We start from the raw sequence: 26,487 nt of genomic DNA, 5'->3' as shown, positions 1-26,487 counted from the left end.
AGCTCAATCCTAGGAAGTGCCACCCTGCCCTGCCCAGCAACCCAAACACCAGAATCCACTTGAGTCAGAAGAAACTACCCGAATGACAGGGTCCAAGCCCCAGCTCCTCAGCTGGCATCTGAAGCCCCTCTGGTCCCCACCAGTCTCTCCTGCCTCCTCTCCCTTCCCAGAACACACACCCCCCCCCACCTCCTCTCTGGCCACGCCACACCCGTCCATGATTCATCACATATCTTCTGCCCCACCCCCCTGCACCTTGGCCCATCCTGTTCCCTTCACCAGGAATTCCCTTCCCCCACACCTTCTCTGGCTGTTTACCGACTTCTAAGCCACTTCCTCAAAGGTTTCTGAGGGATGTAATCCCTTCCTCTGCCCACAGGTGTGTTCCCCCTCCCAGTCTTGGGCTGTGAGGTCCAACGGCCAGGTTGGAGTCAGTCACTGCCCAACACCAAGATGTGCGCCCACTGATAACAATACATGTTTCTGGAACTGGCCGGAATGAGGTTTCTGATCTTTCTCCCCAGCCTCTGGACTCTGGGGTGGGCGAGGTGGGGGTGGCTGATGTTCCAACTCTTAGGAAGCCCTTGCCCATTTTTTGGGAGCTGAGCCTCCCGGGGGTGCCCCCTAGGGCTGTAGGGAGGAAGGTCCAGACCCGAGAGCTGGGCTTCTGTGGGCCTAGCCCCTGCTTGTGAGAATCACATGAGGCAAGGCCTGGGCAGGAAAAGCCACATCCAACATACCTCTTAAATATAGCTGGGGGGTCTGAAGCTCAGAGAGGACAGGAAGTGGCCCAGGTCACACAGCCAGTGAATGCCAAGGGGGATCATGGCATCCTGGCTCCTGCACAGACTGGCTGCCTCCTTCTCAGGAGAAACCAAGTGCTGGCATAGAGCTCCTAAACCCTTGGAATTTCCTAAGTGATGAGGGCCATAAATGTGTCTTTTGTTTGTTAAGGAGATGACTTTTGGACCACACCTAAGGATGGGAGCCGGTTGCCAGGAGAGCCAACCATGTGATTAGAGGGTTGGAACTTTCAGTTCTGCCCCCCTGACCTCCAGGGAGGAGAGGGGCTGGCGGTTGAGATCAATGCCAATGGCCAATGGTTTAATCAATCATGGCTAAGTAATGAAGCCTCCATAAAACCCAAAAGGCCAAGGTTCGAGGACTTTGGGGTTAGTGAACACACGGAGATGTGGGGAAAGTGGTGCGCCTGCAGACAGCATGGAAGCTCGACTCCTTCCCCACGCCTCGCCCTGTGCCTCTGTTCCATCCGGCTGTGCCTGAGTTATATCCTTTTATAGTAAACCCCGCAATCTAGTGAGTAAACAGGTTTCCTGAGTTCTGTGAGCCACTCTAGAAAATTAATTGAGCCCAAGGAGGGGTCATGGGAACCTCTGATTTATAGCCAGTGGGTCAGAAGTACAGGTAACAACCTGGGCTTGTGATTGGCATCTGACATGGGCAGGCGGGGTGGTGGGGTAATCTTGGAGAACCGAGTCCTTAACCTGCGGAATTTGATGCTATCTGTGGGTAGACAGCGCCAGAATTGAATTGAATTGTAGGACACCCAGCTGGTGTCAGAAAATTGCTTGGTGGGGTGGGAACCCCCACACACCTTGTAATACAGACCCCTTACCCTCACGGATCTTCATGGATCCATCCTTTTCCTTGTAACTTCAGGGGCACCCATTTCATGAGTTCCAAGCATCAGATCATGAGTTGAAGGGCTGGCCAGCCTGGCAATGGCCACTCCTGAGGGACGTCTGAGACTGGGGGTGGCAAGCGTGGGCTGAGCTGGAGTCCAGCTCCTGGCGGTGTCCCATCCAACAATAAGGGGCAGGAGGGACACCACAGTGGGCAGGGACGGAGCAGGTGAGGGTCAGCAGGTGAGCGCAAGTCTGGGTCACTGCTTTGCCCACAGCTGCTGGCAGGCAGGCACGGCCTGTCACAGCAAAGGTGGCCACCAGCAGGTGAACAAGGGATCGCCTGGTGGGGCCCCAGGGGAGGGGAGAGAAGTTCATGCTTGTGGGCGGAAGGAACAGGCCTCCCCACTGCTGCCCGCCTGGAAGCTGTCCATCTCCTGCAGGGCCTGCTGTGCCCAGCTGCTCCGAACCCAGCAGCAAGCGGGAGTCCCACAGAGCCAGCCCTCTCCCTGGGCTGTGCTGGGCTCCAGCATGGGTGGTGGGAGCGAGGGACCGAATTGCAGAGCAGGGCACAGCCAGGAATGTTCATGCACAGCCATGTGGGCCCCTCCGCATGGTTCTGGCGTGGCTGAGTCGGTTCAGGCTTGGGCACTCCTCCATGGGGTTCCCTGGAACTTGAAGCCAGCACCAGAGGGGAAACCTATCTCCAAGACTACTGATTCCTGCCCTGCCTCCCCCACCTTTTGTTCAGAGGGTGAACTCAAGCAGAGCGGTGTCCTGGGCCCTCCTGACCCTGCCCAGTGGGAAAGCTGATCAGAGTGGAAGGTCCAGGCCTCGAGACCCATGCTCAGCAGCCCCCTGGGTTTCCCCTGCATCCTTGTGCCAAACTGCCCACCTCTTCTTCTGCTCCCGCTCCCAGCAGAGACACCTTGAGGCTATAAATAACATGATTGTCTAAAGGCCTGAAATCCACAGGCTTTGAACAGGCTCCACTTTAATCAGGGCCACCAGCAGCCAGGCTGAGGACCCCAAGCTGGAGCGGCCTCGTGCCGGGAGCAGGCGCAGGCCCAGGCCTCCCGCGGAGGGTGCTGACAGCTCAATTCCCAGCCCCGCCAAGGGCGCTGCCAGCTCTCTAGCTGGGAGCGAAGAAGTGGCAGGTGCGGCTCGGCCAGGGTCCCTGAGCCACAGCCAAAGGTGGGACGAGGTGCTGGTACTGTGGAGGCCGAGGGGAGGGGTGTGTGCAGGGTGGGTGGGACCTCCTTGCTGCAGTGAGGGGTCTCAGGGGTCCTCTGTGGAGGCACCGGTACTAAAAAGCAGGCTTTGGCTCTCCATGTCCTTGTTGTCCGGGGTCACTGTGGGAGGAAAAGAAACTCAGCCAGCCCCACAGGAGCCAGAAGGTGCTTTGGGACCAGGCCTTCGGTACAGCCTGTCAGGAAATCCCTTAGCTTCCGTCTTCAGGATAAGTTCCAGATCCACCTCCATGGTCCCAGCCACAGCACTGTCACCTGATGGCTACAGGTTTTCCTATGGCCTCTCTGCTTCAACCCTGACCCCCTACAGTCTGTCCTTAACGCAGCAGCCAGAGTGGGGCTTTTACAGTGTAAATCAGATGCCTCGGGGGTCCTCCATGGAAACCCCACAGCAGCTCCCAACTCACTCAGTTAAGACCACGGTCCTCCAAGGGCCTCCCCAGCCCCCCATGCTCTGGCCCTGTTGCTGCCACCCTCATCCCTACCACTGTCCCCCTTTCTCCCGCTCCAGCCACACTGGCCTCCTTGCTGGTTCTCAAACACATCAGGTACGTTCCCACCTCAGGGCCTTTGCACCAGCTGCTCCCTCTGCCAGGAGCACCTTCCCCAGATGGCTCACTCTCTCACCTCCTCCAAATCTTTGTTCCACTGTCACCTGTGCACTGAGGACCTCTGACTACCCTTTCAAAAACTGCAGGCTGCCCCGCCTGTTCCTCTCCACCCACTCTCCTGCTCCATGTCTCTCCATAGCACTCATCACCTCGAACATTCTCCATCTTTGCTTTTTTGTTTGTTTCTGTCTGTCTCTCCCTCCACAAGGGCTTGGACCTGGCATTCTCTCCCCAGCATCTGCTCCTTGCCTGGCACAGAGCAGGGGCCTAATAACTCTTTTTGAATGAATAAATGAGCTGGCTGGGGGCTCAGGGGGTGGCCAGTGCTCCCGGCTCCTACAGGGCTCAGCCCTGAGCCTGGCATGGGTGCGAGGGGCGGGGGTACCTGTGCAGGGCTGCTGGGCCCGGGCCTGGTCCCCCTCCAGGTGCAGGGCCGTCAGCAGAAAGCAGCCGCCCCCCAGGGCGAGGACAAAGGTGCAGCACAGGAAGCTCTGCTGAAGACTGAGAAAGCGCTGCAGGTAGGAGTCGGGGCGCCCGGCCCGCAGGGCGCTGGAGAGCTGCGGAGGAGAGAGGCTGGGTCTGCAGGGCCCAGCGGGCCAGCCTCCAGGCCTAGCCTGTGCAGTGTTCCCCTAGACCTCCCCCCAACACACACTTAGGCACACCCGGAGCCCAGCCACCCACCCAGCCTTACAAGTCCAGTGAGGTAGGGGCTGCCAGCGTCTCCCAGGATGTGGCCCACCGTGATCTGAAGTGCCTCTGCTGTCCCCCGGCACCTGGGCACCACCACGGACTGCAACACACAGGAGCACCAGGGGAGCTCCCTGAGCGAGGGCAGAGCGGGTGCTCCCTCACACCCACCTCCTGCTCCCACCTGCCAAGGACCTGCCTGGAGGTGGGACGGGCTGGCCAACTGAGTGGCGTGGAAGGGAGTCAACACCCCCAGTGCCTGAAGCCAGAACATCAGGCCCCTCCAAGGCTCAGGAAGGCTCCCAGTCCCCCAGGATGGGTAGGCCAAGGCCCCTGATGAGGGCCACCCTCTTGATGCTTTGCTCTTGAACCGGGCAGGGACCAGGCATGGCTGTGACAACAGTAATGGGGCATCCCAGCTCCAGGGCCCAGGAGACAGCAGTGCAGGCTGGCAGGGTGAAGGGCGGGTGCACAGCCAAGTGTCTGCATGTGTGGGCACCTAGGTGGGTGGCACAGAGGGCTCAGCCCTTCTCGCAGGAAATTCAAGCCCCCTCTGGGCAGACAGCAAAGGCAGCCTTGCTGGAGAGGCCCACACGACTCCGTGGAAGAGGGGAGAGAGTTTAAGAAGATGAATTCTGGAGTCAGATCATCTGGGTTCCAATCCCAGATCCCCACTCACTAGCTGTGTGACTTTGGGCAAGTCACTTTACCTGTCTGTGCCTCAGTCTCCTCATCCCGAGTGGGGATAACAATAGCACCTTCATGGAGGGTTAGGTTCATGATCATGCCTGCCTGTGGTACCCGGAGCCTTCATGTGGACATCAGACGGAAATAACGTTCTATGACTCCAGGAGGCAGAATGCTTCCAGGCGTTCAAACATGCTGTGTCCTCTGCCTGGCAAGCCTTTCCCTCTCCCATCTAGCTGGAGCATCCCTATTTATCCTTCAGGACTGATCTTTGGGTCACCTCCTCCATGAAGCCTTCCCAGAGTTCAGGTGCCTGCCCTGAGCTCCCACAGCCCCTGTGTGCACCCCTAACTGAGTGCACGTCCCGCACAACTGGGAGGGGTCTATCCTTGTCCACCTCCCCTTACCCCTACCTTGTTTGAGCAGCAAACCTCCTGTCTAATTTCTCTTGAGGTCCCTGAGGTACAGCAAGGTGCCAGGCTCAGAGGGGACTAGCTGAAAGTTTGCCAACTAAATAAGTCAAGTAGAACCGTATGGGAGACAGGTCCCAGGAGAAACCCTGCCAGAACCCAGGGCTGCAGCGGGGGAGGGAGGGAAGGAGGGAGGGAGGAGGGGGTTCAAACAGAAGCCACACAGTGATGCAGTCCCAACATGGCAGCCGCAGGGGAGCCTCCCACCCCAGAGCCTTGACCCCAAGACAGAGGTGCCTGTAATCTGAGTCACCAGAGAATAACAGCAATGACAGTAATAATTACTAACGTTTGTTAAATGCTTCCTGTATGCATTTTATATATCCACTCAACCAACCCGTGAGGGAGATGCAATTATTATCCACGTGTTACAGAGAGGAAACCCTCCACAGGGAGGGTAAGTAACTTGCCCAAGGTCACCCAGCCGGGAAATAGCAGGGCTGAGATTTGATCCCAGGCCTCCTCCAGGGTCTGACCTTTGACCACTCTGCTGTTAGGAGCCTTCCCAGCAATGTATAAGTGTTTGTTACAGAACATCGGGAAAACGCAGAGAAGGATAAAGAGGACGAGTTCGTCCGTGGCCCTGCAGACAGGTCTCTGGCAGAGCGCGGGGAAGGCCTTCATCCCGGGCAGGGGATGGAGGCAGCAAAGGGGTGGAGGCAGGAGCCCAGGGACAGGAGCCGCAGGATAGGGAGGGGGGCCTTGTGGGGGGCAGGTCAGAGGGTGACTGGCTGGTCCCGGGGTCACTGGCGCTGAGCCACTCTGCCCAGGTGCTGAGAGGAGCGGAGATTCCCACCCATCACCCAGACTTGCCAACAGGCCTAAGAAGGAACTGACCACAGCTTTGCACCTTCCAGAAGTGCTTCCTTCTCACCCCATAATTATGTGATTACTAACTGGTGGTTCTGGGGAGAAGGGCAGGGCCTCCCAGAGGGTGGGCCCTGAATGTCCAAAAAAGTCCATGCAGGGGCCAGGGCTGCTCGGACCCTCGGAATAAGGCCCAAACAGGCTGGCCCCTTCCTCCCCTCCCAGGAACCCCAACCTGCTGGGCCTGGACCAGCCCCCGCTGCCAGTGGCAGGAGAGGCAGGTCTCCCCCAGCCTGTTATGGGTCCCCGTTGTCTCCATATAGCCATGGGGCCAAGGCTGGGACCTGCCAGCAGCTGGAGAGCCAGCGGGTAATTTAAGAAGTTAGAGGCTTCTGGGTTCCTAAAAATCCAGGCTTACTCTATTCTGAGACAAAAACACCTCAGTTTTGACTCTCCTTTCTTAGAAGAGCTGTTCCCTTTATAGCCCGGGGCATAGCCAGCACCAACCAAGGGCCTGCAGAAAGGCAGGGTCGCAACCACCACGTGCAGACTCCTCGGCAGCCTGCCTCCTGCGTGCCTCACTCAGCCTTCAGACACCCCTGGGAGGGGGAGACAGACGAGCCAGCGAGCAGACGGCTACCTGGGGGCAGAGGGCAGGGGAAGCATTGAGACACAGGCGGAGGGAGAAGAGGAGGGTGATGACCCGCCAGAGGGAGGGGAAATCTGCTGAGGAGGTGGGAGATGAGCCTGGTGGCTGGATTCCCGAACCCCAGAGGACAGACCTGGGAGAGGCAGTCAGTTCCTCCTCTGCTCCACCCCTCACTGCTGGGGGCGGCTGAGCCAGCTGTAGGCCACCCCAGGAGGAGCCCGGACAGACAAGAGGGTTGGGAGGCAGCTGGAGACCCCATCAGTGGGTTTGGGGAGGCAGGGTGCTCAGCCTGGGGGGATGCAGCCTCAGGAGACACAGTGTCAGCATTCCAGGGAGCAGGACCCTCTGAGGCCCAGCCGGGCTAGGGGGAGGCTGCTGGAGGCGGGTCAGAGTTGGGCCTTGGCTGTGACAGAGCCAGGTCCTTTTCATCAACAGAGCTGCCAGGAGGCAGGGGCTTCTCAGGGTCCAAGGAGTGAGCTCCCATCAGAGGGGTATGTAAACAAGGGGGTGGACTACACCGGTCAGAAGTTTGCAGAGGGTTCGTGGAAGGGGAGCTGGCTGCGCTAGACGAGTGTTCTCCAAGTATGCTCTGAGGATCATGGATGTCAGGATCGCGTGGGAAGCACTAGAAATGCAGGCCCCTGAACCCAAACACAGACCCACTGAATGAGGCTCGGAGGCTCCAGGGCCTGGAAGCCGATTTGTAACAGGTTCCCCAAACCTGGTTCTTACACTCAGTGAAGTTTAAGAACCACTGGACCAGAGAGCTCCTGAGGTCTCTTCCCCAGAGAGAATCTGGATTCCCCTCCTTGTGGGTAAGCGGATCAAAGACAGCAGTGTCCCCAAGACAGGACTGACACTGAGGACAGCGAGCCCACTCTGCCCCCTCAGGAACAGGCACGATGCAGGGAGCAAGTACCAGCTCCTTCATCCTTATAGCCACGGCCAGGGTCCCCGCCCAGAGAGAGCTCCTGTGCCTCAGGAGCAAGAGCAGAACAGCAGATGGGACCTTCCTGCACTTTCTGCCACACCCGGTCCCCACAGGCTTCCCATCCCTGCCCTGCTTCCTCCCAGCCCGGTCCCATCCCCTGCTGGCCCTCTCTCCACTTCTTCCCTTCCTGCCCTGGCCCTGCCCCCCCCCCCGCCCCAGGCTGCTCCCGTCTCACCTCTAGAAAAGCAAAACCAGCTTCCTGGGACCCTCTGCCCACTCCAGCCCCCATCCTCTCTCTCTTCCCCACTCAGCGCAGCTTCTTGAGGAGCTGTCTCCGCTCAGGGTCTCCTTCTTCACCTCCTGCTCTGTCCTCACCCGGCTCTGAGCCAGCGCCTGCCCCTCCACTCCACAGACCGGGCCTCCACAGCCTGTCCCCCGCCTGCATCTGCCCGAGACCCCTCCCTCCTCAAGCCCATCCCTGTCTCTGCCAAGGTACCGAGCGCCAAGAACTGCAAGGACTGGTTCAGCTCCGACCACCAAATCTTTGGCTACGTGGCTTCAGGAAAGGGGGAAGGCAGGGGAAGGTGGGCAAGACCTCTTGGGGAGACAAGCCTTGCTGAGATGAGGGCTGGAGGCCTCCAACCCAGGGAAGGACCATAGAGAGCACAGGGTAGGCTGGATCACATCCAGCCTGGCCCCCTGGGCAACTCCGGCCAGCTCCCCAGCCCAGACAGATGGGTGAAACTATGGCTGATCAGCCTCACAGGCCCTCCCCTCCTCACCACATCCCTGCCCCCAACACACACACAGCTCTTGGAAGAGCCTGGCTCTGCCAGGTTAATCATTGTCAAAAGCACAGACGCTGGGGGGACATGGGCAATCTTCACATATCTGCAGGGCTGTCATGTGGAAAAGGGAGCAGCACACGGGGCAGGCGGGGAAAGAAGGAGGGGCAGGTGTCAGCTCCGTCTGAACCTCCAGAGACAGAGAACGGGCCATGGAGGTGGGGGGCGGGGAGTGAAGCTCCCTGTGCCTAACAGTGGGCCCCTCACTACCCAAAGCGTTTGCCAGCGCTTTCCCGTTCGCGGAGGCCTTCCCCACGGGCTGTCTCGCTCACCCTGCCAGGCCAGTTATGATCACCCCTTTTCATAGACAGGGAAACTGAGGCCCAAGGCCATTCATCAGGTCTGTAGCTTTGTCTGGCCGGAGCCCAAGTCTGCTTCTGGAGGTTGGAGAAGACCTGCCAGGCCTGCAGCTGATACACCCACCCAGGAGTCAAAGACGGGGCAGCCCTGTCTACACCCACTGAGCCTGGGCCAAGGGAGGGGGCAGAACCTCTAGGCAGGGAGTGTTCAGCAACAGTAGTGTTCAAGCAGGCCTTGTTGGCTTATCAGATGACTACGCCTCCCCATAGCCCTGCCACACTCAGATCCCAGGACGCAAGGGTTTCCCCAGGAGACGGACCTCGAGAAAGCGAAAGCTCTGCATCGGGTCAGTGCCCAGCGCAGGCGGGGCATGCTCTGTGCCAGGCCTGCGCAAAAGCTTCACACAGGTCACCTCGTTTCACCCCCATGACGATCCATGAGGTATTTCCATCCCCATTTTCCACCCGGGGAAACTGAGGCTCAGAGAAGCTCAGACACACCAAGTGACTCGCCTGGGTCACACACAGCCAGTAAGTGGTGGAAGAGGCAGGGCTGAAACTGTGTCTGCTTCCTGAATCCAGGTTCACCCTCAGGACAGTGCTCAGCTGACGCCAGGCCACCCTGGGTCCTCTGTGCCCAGCACTGGACAATGCAGGCTGCCAGCAGGCAGGAGGGGGGCTCTCAGGGTGCCCCTAGGTCTGGGACCCCATGCTATCCACAAGGGTACAGCCCGTCAGTGTTCAAAGTCCCTCCTCCATGTCTCCTAGGAGTCAGGGAGGCTGGATGGAGAGAGTGAGGCTCAGGGAGGGCGGGGCTGACTCTGGACCTAGGAGAGTCGTGTGGTCGGGACAGCATCAGTCCTCATGGCAGCTTGAGCCAGCCGCTTGCCTTGCAGCCTGTGACATGGGAGCTGGGGTGGCCTGGACCCACCTGGGCTCAGTGGCAATAGCCCCAAGGTCTGGCATCCCCATCTGTGTGACCAGAGTGGAGGCCAAGGAGCCTGCTTGCTGAGTGTGGTCAAAGAAGAGGAACGGAGAGAGCCCCGGAGTCAAAAAGCCTGGGGCCCAGTCCTGGCTTAGTGACTCTGCATGCTGTGTGACCTTGGTCCAGGCACCTGGCCTCTCTGAACCTACATTTGCTCATCTGCAAAATGGGGGTGATGGTCAGAGGAGATGTTTGAGAGTGTCAGCGAGGCCCTGGTCCAAGGTAAGTGTTCCATGACCTTGGTCTCCTACCCCGTAGTCTCTGAAGCACCCCCACCACCAACCTCCAGGTCACACAACAGCAGAGATTCAGCCCTGAGCTGGACAGACTCCAGCTCCCCCTGCTCAAGAGACCCCAGGACCAGCCCCCCATTCCAGCCCCCACACCTACCAGCAGGATGTCAGCAACCACTGCCCAGTTACAGGACAGAAGCAGCTCCCCAAAGGCCAGGAACACCTGTGGACAAAGGGCGGCCAGGTGAGGCTCCTCAGACCTCAGTCACTGACCCCCCACACTGTCGCTTCCCACCTGGGGAGACGGAGACTGAGGCTGCGCAGAGGAGGGCACTGTTAAGACTTACTGGGGTGGGTGGGTGAGGTCCGGAGCTGTTTCTCCAGTTCTGGCAGCCTCGATGGGAGATAGACCTTCCCATCTGGGCAGGCTGGCAGGCACGACCCAGAGTGGAGAACAGCACTCTCCCTGAGGGATGGCCCCCAGGGCCCAGCCCTTGAGGTCACCCGTGGGGCCCCAGGGGACCATAGGCTACTTTCAAAGGTGGGAAACAGACTCTGAGAGGAGAAAGGCAAGGCACTGCTCAGGGCTGGCCCCTACTCCTCTGTGTTCCCCTAAGGCTGTGGATACTGATAAGGTGCCTACTGTGTGCTTGCCCGCCTGCCCTGCCCAGGCACCCCGTCAACAGCCCTCCCAGGCCGTCCCCATCCCAGACCCCCAGAGAAGGTGGGGAGGTAAGCAAGGCCGTGACAGTGAAACGGCTCCCAGGGCAGGGCCAGGGCTTGTCTGAGGCCACCAGCTGGCCCAAGCCAAGCCAGCCTGGAACCAGAGGCTGCCGGCCCCTGTCCAGCACCCACCTCCTGCCCCGGGCCCCTATGGGGTACTGTGCCCTTGTGTGCCCAGCCCCTGCCCTGCCCCATGTCTGCAGTGACTGGAGGTAGCCGTGGGCCTGTCTCTCCCCGAACCCTCCACCTCGTGCCAAAGGATTAGGACAATCCTCACGCTGCTCACTCAAGAAGAGTCTAATGAAGCAGCAAGGAGAATAAAGTCTCATTTCTCAGAGCTTCTAAGAGCTTATTGCTGGAGTGGAATTAGTCATTCCTGGAGTCACGGGGCTCTGGCTCCCAAAGGCCTGCGGGCACCCAGGAGAGAGGAACCGGAGGACCACTGTTTGCATACCTACTATGTGCCAGCCACATCCACTTGCACCTGTCTAACCTCTCAGCCACCTCATAAGGCAGACATCATTACACCCATGCCACAGATGAGGAGACTCAGGCCCAAGGTCACATGCCAAACTTTCAGCGAGCCCCTCACCTCTGCGGCTGGCCCTGGGCAAGGTGAGGAGCAGGAGGCTGTCGGGAGGGGGCCTCAGCAGCCATGGTGCCAGGTGAGGCCGGCACGAGGGAAGTCAGAGGAAAGCCCAGGAAGGGGAGGGCCTCCAGGTGGAGGTGGCGCTGAGCAGAGCCCTGAAGGATGGGCAGGATCAGGATGGGCCGATAAGAGCCCCGAGGCCACCAGACAGAGAACCTTCGTGAGCAGAGGTAAGGAGGCAGTGATGCACCCACTGTGCAGGGTGAGGCAGGAATATGGCCCAGTGCTGCCAGGGAGGGCAGAATGGACCAAGGAGGGGGAGGAACTGTGTGTCTTCTGGGGCTCCCCGCACTCAATCTGGGGGACCCTTGAGGGCAGGGCGGGTCTCCCTCCTGGCCTAGGGCGTGGGGCTGGCACCCACAGGGGTGGAATCAGGAAGTCACTGGCGGGCAGGCGGCAGGTGGGGCCCAAGCAGGCTGCAGACCGGCATTCCAGCTTGACAGAGTCTGCCTACCCGGCCTCCTGGGGCCACACAGAAGCCCTCACTTGCCTCTTGCCCAGACTCCGCCTCCACCTGCACTGCCAGGCCCTGCCCCCAACACCTGCCCCTCCCCTTCACGCAGTGGGCGCCAGCCAGCCCCCTTTTCGTCTCTGCCCTGTCCTCCCCCCCCACACACACCCACAGGACATACTGAAATATACCTTTTCCTTCCTCCAGCCAGAGCAGGGTGGATCTCAGCCCCAAAATAGAGCCGATCAGAGGGAGGCCGCAGCCACAATGGGGCCTTTCAGGAGAACAAGCCACCCAGGATGCCAGGTTTCCTCAGACACACCTGGAAACGGCCCGCGACACCAAATCCCGTCTCCACGTTGTGGCTTGGAGGGGCGAGGGGCCAGCGGGCAGCCGCCTCCTAATCCCATAATTACCGAGGCTCCTGAGGCAGCCGCCTGCCGGGGCCCAGGGAGGGGCTCCCCAACAAAGGGCTGTGACTCCTGGGGTGGACGGGCCCCTGCCCTGCCCTGCCCTGCCGCAGGGTGACCCTGGGGAGGTCACCTGGCTCTGGGCCTTGGTTTTCCCAACCGGACAACCATAGGGTGGCCCTGATGCTCTGCCAGCCTCCTCCAGCCCCAACAACCTGAGCTGCTGAAGCTGGGAATCTCCTTGGCACTATTTGTGTTCCCCCCAGGCTGCGTGCAAATTGGGTCTCAGAGAGCAGTGTCTTCCATGACCAATTAGGACTTGGGTTCCACAATTAAAAAATAAAAACACAAAGGGCCCTGGCGGGCAGTAAAGTCACCGTGAGGAATTTCGCGCACTGTTCAAAGCTTCTCCCACATGGCTGCCTCAGCCCACAGTCCCAGGCGCTTCCTGGACACCATCCCCTGGAAGGCCACAGGCACCGCTCACTGACCAGGTCCTCACACCCATTCTCTCCTCTGGTCCCCCCACCCCGACATCGCTGTCCTCGCCCAGGGTGGTTGAGGCAGTCAGGACACAGGTCCCAGGCATAGACTGGCTGCCAGAAAGATGCTGAAGCTGCTTCTTCCCTGGGATGGCCGGTTGTCCCCTGTCACTCAGGCCAGACACAGGGAGGGGGAGGGGAGGCTCCCACATGCCTTGTTCGCCCTCCCACCCCTCCAGATTCCTGTCCCTTCTGCATCCTAAATGTCCCACAAATCTGCTCCCTCCTCCCGTCCACTGTTGCTGGCCGGTCCAGGCCTCCTCCCTCTCTCTCTTCCTCGCCAGTTTCCCAGGCCCCACCATCCCTCCTGACGCCAGCCCTGGAGGGGACTTCCGAAAGGGAAATCTGACTGTGCCCTTGTCCCCTTAGCGCCTGTGCATGCTTCCCTGCACCCTGACTTATTCCCGCGGGTGACAGGGCCTGGGAACACTGCCTGGAGCCTGAGAACCCTGGAGCCCCTCAGCCCCTGGCCTTTTCCATTCCAGGCTCAGGAGGATTTCCCTCTCGAGCTGGGACAACGATGATGCATATCCCTGGCTTTAGTCACCCCTAACCAGAGAGGTGTGCACACATACACACGCATGCTCACACTGTGACACATGCACATGCACTCACACACACATGCAGCCACACCAGCATGCACAGACACGTGCATATGCAAGACCTCACACATCCCTCATGCACAGGGGCTTCAACACACGTGCACACTCATGCACACATCCATGGACACTCATAACCTGAGACACACACGCAGGGACTCACACAGCATAAGTACATGCATATGCAGGTAACAGGTAAGACATTAAAATATTACAACATGTGTGGCAAGAATACCAACCAACCAGGCATTGACTGTAAACACTGGTATAGGCTTGCTCGGGTGAACAGGCTGAAAACAGCCTGGCATGGACACGTGCACACTGGTAGTTTCATAATATGGACAGCAAGTTGTGCACACACAGTCATACATGTGCACACCAGTATACATGTACACAAACATGCTCATGCCTTTGCACTCAAGCACCCACCACATGCACACAGATGTACACACACTCATACACACCTCTCCTCATGTACACCTGCACACACAGGTAGGCATGGGCAGGGAGCGGAAGGAAAGAGAGGGCACCTGCTACAGAGAAGGCTCAGCCCCTGTGGGTGGAGGGGGCAGTGTCTTCACCTCGGTCCATCTCAGTCTTCCACTTGGGCAGTAAGTGATCTCTGAACTGCAAAGAATGGATCCTGGGCCCCACCAGGAATGGAGAAGGCAAATGTCCCCCCGCCCCGGGCTCACAGAGACTAGGGTGGAGCTAGGACCCCATCCTCCTCTTTCAGGGATCAACTCCTTGCCCAGCATGGCTGAGCCACTCAGGACACAGGTCCCAGGCACAGACTGGCCGCCAGCAAGCTGCCGTGCTGGCTGGCACGCTTTGCCCCCTGGGCCTGCCAGACTATAATTGCAGGGACTGGCTTCAGGGCATAAGGGCACCGCCCGGCTCCGGAGGCTGGCAGCAGCCTGACAGCCTGGTAGGCAGGCAAGTGGGGAGTGAGGCAGTGAGGGAGCAGAGCTCCGGTGTCCTGGAGAATTCAGCTGAGACTGTGGGCTCTCCTCATAGGCTCTGCTGCCCATCCAAGCAGAGACACCTGCTAGATCCTGGCAGGGAGGGGCCCTCAGAAGAAGGGCGGGTGGGCCTCTCTTCGCCCCTCTCAGGCAGTCCCTGGCAAGGCTGGTTACTCCAGCCCAAGATGCAAAAGAAAAAGGATCTATCCAAGAAGCCCCCCAAGGGCCAAGTCTAGGAAGTGGTAGGGGAGCCACCCAGAGCTGCGGTGCCTGCACACTCCAGCTGTCTGGGCCACCCACAGGCGGGAGAGCAGATCCCACAGCCATCCCCAGAATCCTTAGGGGACCCTGACGGCAGCTATGGTGGACACACATCCTAGCTGATCCCTGCCAACTCCCTCGCAGGCTGGGCAGATCATGGGCCTCCAGCCCTGGTCCTTGCCCAGGAGTCTTCAAGGCTGAGAAGGGCCACATCCCCTCCAGGATGTAAAGGCCTCGGTGACAGCCAAGCTGACTGTGCTCTGTGTGGGGGTGGCCCCATCCCTCCTTGGGTGGGAAGGGAACTCGGAGTTATAGCCTTAAAGATCATCTGGGCCAATTCCTGTGTAAAGATGGGGGATTGAAATTGCGTCACAGACTTCCCTTCTCCCCAAAACTAAAAAATAGTTAAGTCAGAAAACACTGTTTTTCACCAAAGAAAAGAATAAAACCTAATGAGATAAGCACTAAATATTGGCAGCCAAGGGAAAAAACAGACGATTCCAGAGTAGAGAGTATAGCCCTTCCCGGCTCCCCCTCCCCAAAGCTATCCTACAAAACCCGTGGATCTGGAGGGAAATAGAAAGAGTGGGGTCCTTTCTTCCTGCTCCTCACTGAGAACCAGTGGGACAGGCTGCTGGGGAGAAATGGGCAAAAGTGGAGAAAACGAACAAGGACTCCAGTTCCTGACTCCACTCCAGGCCTGAGCGCAGCCCTCATCCCAGACGGGGGTCCACCTAGTAATTAAGTAGAATGCACCCTGTGATGGAGCATTTACCCAAATCCTAGAAGACAGAGCAGAGCCCAGGTGTTTGAACAAAGACGTCTCAGGGCCTCACCTGAGCCCTGCAATTCCCTCAGGTGACAGAAAAACCTAATGTTCGGCTCTCAAACTGCAGCCCCCTTGGAGAAGAGAATGGTCACAGGGAAGGCTGGAGGCGAGTCAAGAACAGAGTCACCCACACTGTGTCAAAGCAAATTCAGTTTCTGAGCAGAGCTGCCCACACCCAGGCTGGGGGAAAGCATTCAGCACGGAAACTATGCAAATACACAGAAAGAGGGAAAGAGAGAAGTGAGGGGGAGGTGGGGGTAAGGGAGAAGGAAAAGAAGGAAGGAAGGAAGGAGAGAGAGACAGAGAGAAAGCAGTGAGAGGAAGAAGAGAGAATGGGAGGTAGGAAGAAAAAACAACCCAACCTAGAAGACAGATGACAGGAGAAGGAGCAAAAAGAAATTCCTTCTAGTTGCTTCAAACTATATTGAACATTAATTCAATAAAGAAAGAGCTCAAAGATGAAATGAACACCCAATAGGATGAGATATAAAGGGAAATGCAGATGTAAGGAAATAAATGAGGCAGGGGCAGGGGAGCAAAACAGAAAACAACATTATTACAGAACTAGTAAATTAAAAACAGCCAGAAACAGAATAGACATCAATGAGGGTAGAGCTGCTGATGAAGAGAAAAGCCTTGACATAATCCCACTGACTGACGATTTTTTAAAAGACAAAGAGAAAAAAGCATTTAGAGAGAAGTAAATGACATGGAAGACAGATAAAGATGACCTGGGCTGGGACTAGGGTGCAGCAAGCCAGGCCCCTAGGGCTCCAAATTTAAGGAGGTGCTCACTCTTGGGGTTGCACAAGTGCAGAGTCTGTACCTGAGAGTGGGTGCCTCCTTAAATCTGGGGCCCTAGGGGCCTGGCCTGATGCACCCTAGCCCTAGCCCTGAAGATGATCTGACACAAGTAAAAAACCCAACAAATAAACAAACGTAAGAAATCATTCAAAGAGATAAAACGGGGAAGGAAGATACTCAGACTGATTCAAGAATACTGTTTCAGGGGGCCGGCCCTGTGGCTGAGTGGTTAAGTTCACGCACTCCACTTCATCAGCCCAGGGTTCGCCAGTTCAGATCCTGAGCACCGACCTACACACTGCTAATCGTGCCTTGCTGTGGCAGGCATCCCACATATAAATAGAGGAAGATGGGCACAGATGTTAGCTCAGGGCTAATCTTCCCCAGCAAAAAGAGGAGGATTGGCAGTGGATTAGCTCAGGGCTAATCTTCCTCGGAGGGAAAAAAATCTCTTAACGAAATCTACCCAGTTAGGAGCTGAAGCAGAATAAAGAACTCAGGAGTGGCGAATCTATGTGAACAGACTCATAATGAGCATCGCATCTTTTTAAAGCGGGGACTATACTGTCCAATAACTCTGAGGATTATGCTTAGAGAGTAGGCTGTGAGGGTTAAAAAATCTAGAAAACATAAAAATAATAGTACAACTAACATCTATCAGGAAGTTGGGGAGAGAAGAAGAGGGGAAGGATGAGAAGGCTGGCGCTCTCTTTCATGGTTGGGATGCATCAGTGAGTCCAAACTTTTAAAATTAATTTGAGGTTCAACACTTCCTTTGATTTCACTTCAGTTTCTCCAGGTAAATTCACGTAAATTAATTACACACATTGTATGAGTCCATTTACATGAAATGTCCAGAATAGGCAAACTATAAAGGCAGAAAGCAGATGAGTTGCCAGGGGCCGGGGGAGGGGCAGGTTGGACGGAAATGTGGAATGGCTGATAATAGCTATGAAGCTTCCCTCTGAGGCAATGAAAATGTTCTAAAATTGATGTAGTGATGATTGCACAATTCTGTGAATATACTAAAAATCCCCGAATTGTCCATTTGGAATGAGTGAATTGTATGGTATGTTGATTATATCTCAATAAATCTGTTTGCAAAATTATACGATCATATGACCCCAGGTTAATAAAAATATCTCTAAAAACATAAATCTGTGTATCTGCACAGAGAGAAACGTATAGAATGATGGTCACCTAATTAAATAACAAAAGCGGAAGCAAATAGGCCAAGATGTTGAGTAGTTAATCTGTGGGATGAGAACATGGATCATTGTTATTTTCTTTGTGTTTTTCTGCTCATGCTTTTGTTTTTAAATTCCCCCCGAATACAAATAGAAAGGTCATTTGATACAAGGTGGTGGATTGAATTGGTCCCAACTCTTGGCTTCCGTGTGGCAGAATGCTGTGCCCACGTCCAGGGCAGGTGGAGTCCCCCAGAGCTGAGTCCTTGGTCTGTTTCTCTTGGCTCCCTGCTCCTTGCTCCCTTGTGGTCTCTTTCAGTCTCGTGGCTTTAAGTAACCAGCTGGACCTCTCTCCTGAACTGCAGACTCATATATATCCAGCTGCCTCTTAACACCTCCAGTTGAAAGTCCTAAGAGGCATCTCAAATTCCACAGTCTAAAAGTGAATTCCTAATCCGGCTCCCTCCAAAACCAAAACCCTGCCCCTCCCTCCATCTTCCATCTTTGTAACCCGCAACCCCTTCTTCTGCTGGTTCAGGCCAACACCTCCGGAGTCATCCCAGACTCCTCCCTTTCTTTCGCACGCCACACCCCAGCCTTCAGGAAATCCTGTCGATTCTATTTCCAGAATACACCCAGAATCTGACCACTTCCCCACACTTCCTACCCTGGTCCAAGCTGCAGTCATCTCTTGCCTGTGTTACTGGAAACCTCCCAATCAGTTTCCCTGTTTCTGTCTTTCTCCTTTTTCGTGCTATTATCAACACAGCAGCCAGAGAGACCCTGTTGAACCACATGGCAGATAGTTACAAAACGGCCCCCAATTAATCATGCTTCCTGGCCTTCACCCCCTTGTAGAGTCTCTTCCCACAGAGAAACGGCACTGGCCTGACACCTCGCTGTGACCACCAAAACAAGTCAGAAGTGACACTGGGCAGTTCCCGGCCTGGGCCTTAAGAGTCTGCAGCTTTCACTTGTGCTTCCTGCCCTGAGATTGCCACGCAAGACTGGTTCAGCCTAGTGGACAATGAGAGGCCACCCAGAGGAGGACCGAGGAGCCCCAGCCGACAGCCAGACATGAGTGAGGTCAGCTTGGATGTTCCAGTCCAGCCAATCTGCCAGGTGAAGGCAGCCACATGAGTGAGCACAGGTGTAACCAGCAGAAACCATCCAGCCAACCCACAGAATCATAAGAAATAATAAACCATGGTTTTAAGCCACTAAGTTTTGGGACAATTTGTTACACAGCAATAGTTAACTGATACAAACCATAAGTCAGATCATTTCACTTCTGCACTAGAAATCCTCTAGCGGTTTCCCATTTTACTTAAGTTTGAAGCCAAAGTCATTGCAGACACAGGCCCCTACACTGTCTGCACCCCCACTGCCATCACCTCTGATGGTCTCTCCTCTGCTCTTCCCTGGTTCGCCCCACTCCAATCACGTTTCCTCAAACCCACCAGACATGCTTTCCCCCTCAGGGCCTTTGCACTTGCTGTTCCCTCTGCAAGGAGGGCTCTTCCCTGCCCCACCCTCATATCCATGTGGTCCTTCCCTCACTTGCTTTAGGTTGTTACTGAAGCATCATCATCTCAGTGAGGCCTCCCTTACCACCTTGCCCTGCCCCTGGCCCTCTTCTTGTCCTCTTTCCTTGCTCTGTTATTCTCCACAGAACTTGTCCCCATCTAACATACCGTTTATTACATACATATTTTTGCCTGTTTTGTTCAATGCTGTATCCTCAGAGCCTGGAACAGTGCCTGGCACACAGGAAGTATTTGGAAAATATTTGATAAGTGAGGGACCATTTCTGCTCATCCTGCCTCCCAGCCACCTCCCCACGGCCTCGGCTCTGCCCCTTGAAGCCTCTGCTCCCTCAGCCTCTGAGGCCCAGCAAGGGTTTGAGGGTGGAGACTCAACCCCCGCCGAGGTTTCTCACCCGTGAGACTGGAAGAGCAGCATGGAACAAGAGAACCCTGGGGGGCCACACTTGCGGGGGCTTCACGGCCGCGTGCGCAGACACCCCTCCCCGCAGTGTTGGACATCAACAGGACCCAGAGCACGGGGGAGGAGAAGCCCTTGCACTGTGGCAGATTGTAGGTTCCCATGACGGCCACTGCAGTATTTCCACGTGCTCTTTCAGATCGCTGTTAGTCCCCATCGAAGGACTGGATCCATCTTCTCTCCCCGCGAATGTAAGCCAGACTCTGTGGCTCAAGCGAGGAATAGAATGCAGCGAAAGTGATGCTGTGCAGCTTCCAAGGCTGGGTCAGAAAAGGCAACACGGCTTCACCTGGCTGGCTCTCTCAGGGCACTAGTCCTTGGAACCCGGCCACCACGTCGTGAAGAAGCCCAGGCCACATGGAGTGGCCACAGGCAGGTGTTTCAGCCAGTAGCTCCAGCTAAGGTTTCAGCCAAGAGCCAGCATCAACCACCAGACAGCCCCAGCCTTTGATGATCCGGCCCTCACATCCCGCCTAGTTAACCCCAAATGGGAAAGAGATGTTATCCCTGCCCCCAACCTTGCAAAATAAGTGTTTCAAGCCACTAAGTTTCACTACATATCCATAATAACTAGCACAAGCACAAAAGTTCATTTAGCTTCTCCGTGAAACCAAGAGGTAAAGATGAGCACTCCCATTTTATAGCTGAGAAAATTGAGGACCCGCAAAGTCGAATGTTGCCCTAGCTCACACAGCTAGTAGGTAAAGAAGCAGGAACAATGTCTAGGTCTTGCAGACGCCTCAATGCCCATCCCCCGACTCCTGCCCCTCCATCTGGACCACAAGGCCCACCCAAGGAGGGACCAGGCAGTGTTCAGCCATGTCCTCCAACCACCAGGCCAGCGACGGCAGAGCCCCTTCCTTGGGTTCAGTTCCTCCTCTGAGCACAAGCGCTTTCTCCTCTGAAGGGCAGCCACTCTGGGAAGAAGGCCAAGCAAGAGGGTGAGAGCCAAGACCTGCTGTGCGTGTCTGGATCCCAATTAACAGCCGAGAAGTCCACTTCCCCTGCCAAGGGGACTGGAAGGAGGGAAGAGACGGAACACTCTGCACCTGCGGGTGGGCCACAGGGCACGGGCTCCCCCAGGGAAGGCCCAAGACCAGACTTTATATGCCTAGGAAACCTCATCACCATGAAACATACAGCACGACTTGGCCCCTACTTCGGGAAATTTGGAGGCAGGCACACGATGCCGCCAAAAACCCCTCCTTTCCATGCAATGCAGCTCCAGCCACAAAAGCAGTGAGGGAAAAGCTAACTCAGCTGCAGACACTCCCGTGCGCACACATCACACACAATTATCTACTTCCCCTATACACGTGTATGTGCACAGATATATATACAAAACAGCACACGTGGACACACTCATATACACGGTGCATATATAGAATGAATATACATGTATATGCAATACACATATAGCACGACTGCACAGCCCCACAGAGATGTATATACACAAGAGCACACGTATCCACACTCATATTCACACACCTGAATGTATTCACACTCAGATGCATGCACACATGCGCACATTCCCATGGGCCCTTCCCAAGAAGCCCTGTCAATTTCCCTGGGAGCCTGTCAATCTCCCCAGGACTTTCAGAGAAAGTGCAGGAAGAACTCTGGTTCCTACAATCTGAGATGGTGAAGGGATGGATGGACTGACGGATGGATGGCTAGACAGATGGAAGAGACTCAAGTAACTCTTCCTGTTTTGAAGCTATTTTGAACAGGTCAATTCCTCAGCCCCCTTTGGATGCCCTTTCTGATACTGACCCTATGGTTCCCCCAAACCTGGTGACAATCCTTCATGGTGGACTGAAGGCAGTTCTACCGGTTGAAGTTTTAGGGGTGACGTCAGGCCCATGAACACCAGACTCCTGTGTCCAACTCTCTACTAACACCTCCACTTGGGTGTTGGCCTCCCACCACAAACTCAGTATCTATAAAACCAAGCTGTCAACTTTTCCCCCAAAAAACCCCACTGCTCACTTTCCTCTCCCAGGTCATGGCCTCTCCCTCCTTCCAGCTGCACAGACCAATATCCTAGAACTCACCTTTGACTCTTCTTTCTCTCATACTCTGCACCAAATCCATCAGGAAATTCCAAAAGCTCTACCTTTAAAATACATCTATAATCCCACCACTTCTTACCATCTCCACTGCTGCCACTCCTGTCCAAGGCCATCACTGCCACTTGGATTATGGCAGTAATCTAACTCTTCTCTCTGCTTCTGCCCTTGACTCCCCACCCCAAGTCTATTCTCAACAAAGCCAGAGTGACTCTATTAAACATAAGCCAATCACAGAAAACAATAGAGACAAATCAATAAAACCAAAGTTGGCAGAAAAATTGACAAACTTTTAGTTAAACTGACCAAGAAAAAAGGAGAGAAGACTCAAATTGCTAAAATCAAGAATGAAAAAGGGGACATTACTAACAACATTATAGAAATTAAAAGGATTGTAAAGGAATAGTATGAACAATTGTATGCCAACAAATTAAATAACCTAGACGAAATGTACAAATTCCTAGAAAGTTGCAAACTACCGAAACTGACTTAAAAAGAAATAAAAGCCTTAATTAACCTATAACAAATAAATATTGAGTCAGTAATCAAAAAACTTGCCACAAACAAAAGCCCAGAACCAGATGGCTTCATTGGTGAATTCTACCAAACGTCTGAAGATGAATTAACAGAAATCCTTCACAAACTCTTCCAAAAACTGGACGAGGAAGAAACACTCGTCAACTCATCCTGTAAGGCCCTTACCCTGATACCAAAACCAGACAAAGACATCATAACATTCCTTATGAATATAGATGCAAAACTCCTCAACAAAATACTAGCAAGCTGAATTCAGCAACACCTAAAAATGTTTATACACCACAACCAAGAGAGGATTGATCCCAGGAATGCAAGGTTGGTTAAACACACAAATAGCAATCAATGTAATACACCACACTAGCAAAAGAAAGGACACCCACATGAGCATCTCAATGGATGCAGAAAACGTAAGTCGGATCTCCCACTCCTCAGGACAAAACCCCATCTCACTTTCAGGAAAAGCCAGTTCCACCTGATGCCCACAAGGCCCACGTGATCTGGTTCCCATCACCTCTCTGTCCTCCTCTTCCTCTCTCCCTGCACTTCACACTCACCACAGTGTCCTTCTGGCTGTTCCTCAACCCACCAGGTATCCTCCTGCCTCAGGGCCTTTACGGTTGCTGTTCCCTCTGCCTGGAACTTGCTCTCCTAGATATCCACGTAATTCACTCCTTCACCTCCTACTGGTCTCTACTCAACACCCCCCTTCTCCATGAGGCCCCTTTGGTCACACTACATAAAATTACAGCCTTCTCCCCCAACCCCCGCACCCCACTATCTCCCTTCTCCACTCTATTTATCTTAAGCTTTTATTATCTGAAATATTGTGAACTTTACTTATACATCTTGCCCGTCATCTCTCTCCCCAACTAGAATGCGAGCTCCCTAGGGACAGAGCTATTTCAGTCTGCTTTATCCACCACTATATCTGTGGTATTTAAACTAGCCTGCCACTCTACAGGCTCTCAATAAATACTTGAATAAACGAATGACTGCAAATAGCTGGTTAGTCAATCATTCACTCAGCAGGCAGTGATCACCCCACCCCACCCCAAGGGCCGGACACCGTGCTTTGGGCTGAGAAAGATTGGAAGCAACCGGGCCCAGCTGGGAGAGGGGGCAGAGCATAAGTGACCACGACCCGAGGAAGACAGCGCTGAGGAGAACGGAGGATGGAGAGGCTGTCAGACCCAGCAATCAGAGAAGGCTCCGCAGAGACGTGGTGTTCCAGCTGGCCCTTGAAGGCCCAAAATGATTTGGGCTGAAGGACAAGGGGTGGGGGAAGAGGGAACAGAGGGAGCGCCTGGGTGTGGGAAGCATGGGGCATGTCCTGGGAATCAGGAGGAGACCCACACGGCAGGACTACCTGGGGGATAAGCCTACTCAGGTGGTCAGGGCAGTTCGTGAGGGGCTTTGAATGCCAGGATGAGGAGCTGGACTTAGTTCCAGAGGCACCAAGGAGCCACGCAAGGCTTTTGAGCAGGGCAGGTCCATGGCATCCCTCTGGCGGTGTGGGAAGAACAGATCGTGATGGGTGAACAGGAAGACAAGGAGACCAGGGAGGTGGCTCCCGGAGCAGTCTGGAGAAAGAAGGCCAGGTGCGAGCCAGGACAGGAGAGGGGGCCCGAGAGAAGTGGGCAGGTTGGGAGGTGCTACGGTTTAATGGCTGGCATTGGTGTAGGCAGGGGGGAGGATCCGGAACCTGGATCTCGAGTCGGAACATCCAGGTGGACCTCAGAGCATGGAGGTAGGGATCCAGTCAGGAGGGCCGGAAGGAACCGCCCCACGTCTGGAAGGCTGGAGTCCTGGCCGTGGGGAGTCAGCGCCGCTGGGTATCACACCAGGCCCAAACACGAGCCACAGGGAGGGAGCGGCTTCCCAGCATCCAGGCCCTGCCCGCCTTCCTGCCCCTCAGCCCCTCACCCCCCGGGGCAGGCCTAGAGCAGAGTTTCTCCAGCTGGCTTTGCCAGCCAGAGCGCAATGTCACTTCTAGATGAGCCATCCAGCTCTGGAGATGCGCCAGGCTGCAGAGGGGGGACAGCTGTGTCCCCAAAACATAGCCAAGGAGCTGCCTCCCAGAGCCAACCAAGATAGTGGCAGAAGCAGAGCTGGCAGGGGGTCCGCAGCCCCAGCCAAGGCAGGGGCAGCCTTTGATGGGGCCTCCATCTGCCTGGGCCTCAGTCCGCCTGCAAGGTCAGGCCCCTCTAGCCCCCACCGGCTGGAGACGATGGTCCCAGTCACTCTTCTGCTCCCTCAGCCAATAAGCATTAAGGCACTTATTAGCGCCTAGTGTATGCCTGGCTCTGTTTCTCTCCCATGGGGGTGACAAGGGTCAGTAAGGCATGAAGGACACAGACCTTGGAGTCTCCGGGGCTGAGTTTGAGTTTTGTCTGTTGCTGTCTCTGGGCCTCAGTTTCCCAATCTGTCAAGTGGGGATGAGAAAAACCCTTCACCACGAGGGAAGTCAGAAGAACTAAAGAAGAGCAGGTGCAGAGGGGAGCGCTAACAGGACTTCATTCTGCAGGAAGCACAGCTGACGCCCAGCCAAGGCTGAGGACTCGGGTGAGAGGCACCCACACCCTCAGAGAGGCACCAGACACACCCCCAGGGCTTGGAGAGAGAAACGAAACTGTCCTGTGTGGTTCCCCAGCTCACAGAGAAGAGACCTGGGGAGGATTTATTTGAAGAGCGAGAAAGCCAAGGGAGGGGCTTCAGGCAACCCACCCACAGAGAGGACAGTGCATGCCAGGAAGGAGCCTGGCCTTTCTCCCTGGCTGGACCTTTGAGAAATGCTGACCCTCCTGCGCCAGGGCCACCTGAGGGGTGTCCACAAAGGGTGTCCTCGCGGTATCTCAAAGCTTGTCACCTGGGAGCATGAGGATGCATGAGGGCAGAAGCGGGAGTGGCCGCACCTCCCGAGCTCATTCAGGTGTCAAAGGGACACCAAGGGGAGACTGGCTTGAGGGTCACGAGAGGGAGGCCCACAGGTGCCCGCCCAGGGCAACAGGGTCCAGCAAGAAGGTGTTGGAAGGGCAACGCCTGAAGGGGAGAGGAGGGGAGCAGTGAGAGGACAGAGGTGCCGATGTCACCTGCCTCAGGGAATTGGACAATGCAAAAGCCAGGGCCGGGGGCAAGAAAAACCCACAAAAGTGCCCCCAAGAGAGGAGTCAGCCAGCATCTGGGCATCTGCCAAACGCAGGGCACCGACAGTCAACAAAAACAATTCCGGACACGAGTGATACTTGGCTCATTTCCAGTCATCCTCACCTGCCCAGCCCTGGAGGGGTCAGGAGCTCCAGGGAGGGTGGTGTCGGGATGAGGGATGGAGATGGAACAAGAAGAATCGAACCAACTAGAGCTCCCCCCTCCCCAACGCAGTTTTTTGGGCCTGGATAGAAGCTTTATTTGGAAGTAGAACCAAAGTTTTGGTTTAAATGGGACCAGGCTTTTTAGTTCGTGAGTGTGACTGGAAAAGCTATGGGACCTGGCCATGGGTGGGAGACCCACCCAAGCCAGCAGGAGAACGAAAGCTGTTACTGATTTTCTTTCCAAGTCCAGCCTGCTCAACGAACCCCGCACACACATGCAAGGGCATCCGCGTCTGCTGTGGTGGGTCCCCAGGACCTTGGAACCAGGGAGGGGGTGGTGGCGGCACTGGGGCCCATCTAGCCAGAGCTGGGCTAGTGCTATCTTCCCAGGATCAGTGGCCCCTTCCCATTCGGTGGGACAGGCAGGGCTGGGGCTCTGGGGAGCCAGGGACGCTGGTGCACACAGAGATTCACGGGATCTCATCCCTGCCCTTCAGGCTCTCTGTCTATGGACACAGCCCCACCCATACACCAAGGTGCCCGAGGGGACCCAAACACAAGCGGAGCCTAGGCAGGAACGAATTCTGACGCGAGGATGGAGTAATCTGGAAAGGCTTTTGGAGGAGGTGGCCTTTGAGCTGGATCTTGCAGAAGGAGAAGGATGTCAGGATGCACAAAAGAGGGAAATGGTGGCCATGGCAGAAGGAATGGACACAACCAAAGGCTGGGGGGGTGAGCGCCTGTCGTTGGTACAGCCAGAGTGTGAGGTGCATGAAGGGAGGTGACGGGATACGGATCTGGAAGACGTGATATTATCATGATGGTCACCTTTAAAGCAGTGTCTGCACCAACTATGACCAATCTGGGCCTCGCTTTCCTCATCTGTAACCTGAGGAGAGTCACCCTATTTCATCTCGGGCTCGCAATATGTCCTGGGAGTAAATGAGTCCCGTTATCTCCAATCAAAGCATTAACCAGGAACTTAGATGGCACACTTCAGAGTCAGAAAGGCTTACACTCTCCCTGTTCTGCCCCTTCCTAGCTGTGTAACGCTT

At 55.6% G+C, this 26,487-nt stretch overlaps 1 protein-coding gene across 3 annotated transcripts in view; it reads right to left on the bottom strand.

Annotated features, from left to right (window-relative positions):
- Nucleotides 1-1,376: 1,376 nt before the first annotated feature.
- Nucleotides 1,377-26,487, bottom strand: part of SPNS3 (SPNS lysolipid transporter 3, sphingosine-1-phosphate (putative)) — a 44,311-nt gene continuing 19,200 nt past the window's right edge. Inside the window, exons 9-12 of one of the 3 annotated variants that reach the window (XM_008519350.2) lie at nucleotides 10,255-10,320; nucleotides 4,196-4,294; nucleotides 3,890-4,061; nucleotides 1,377-2,995 (exon numbers count right to left, since the gene is read on the bottom strand). In XM_008519350.2, coding sequence (XP_008517572.2) covers nucleotides 2,922-2,995; nucleotides 3,890-4,061; nucleotides 4,196-4,294; nucleotides 10,255-10,320 — 411 coding nt within the window. In that variant the 3' untranslated portion in view covers nucleotides 1,377-2,921. Of the gene's footprint in view, nucleotides 2,996-3,889; nucleotides 4,062-4,195; nucleotides 4,295-6,662; nucleotides 6,796-10,254; nucleotides 10,321-26,487 lie in introns of those variants that run through there. The other 2 variants (XM_070560944.1, XR_011523179.1) reach the window with 2 other exon arrangements.

Source organism: Equus przewalskii, chromosome 10, assembly GCF_037783145.1.
Source record: "Equus przewalskii isolate Varuska chromosome 10, EquPr2, whole genome shotgun sequence".
NCBI classification, from domain to species: Eukaryota; Metazoa; Chordata; class Mammalia; order Perissodactyla; family Equidae; genus Equus; species Equus przewalskii.
This window is presented reverse-complemented; position numbering and strand designations above follow the sequence as displayed.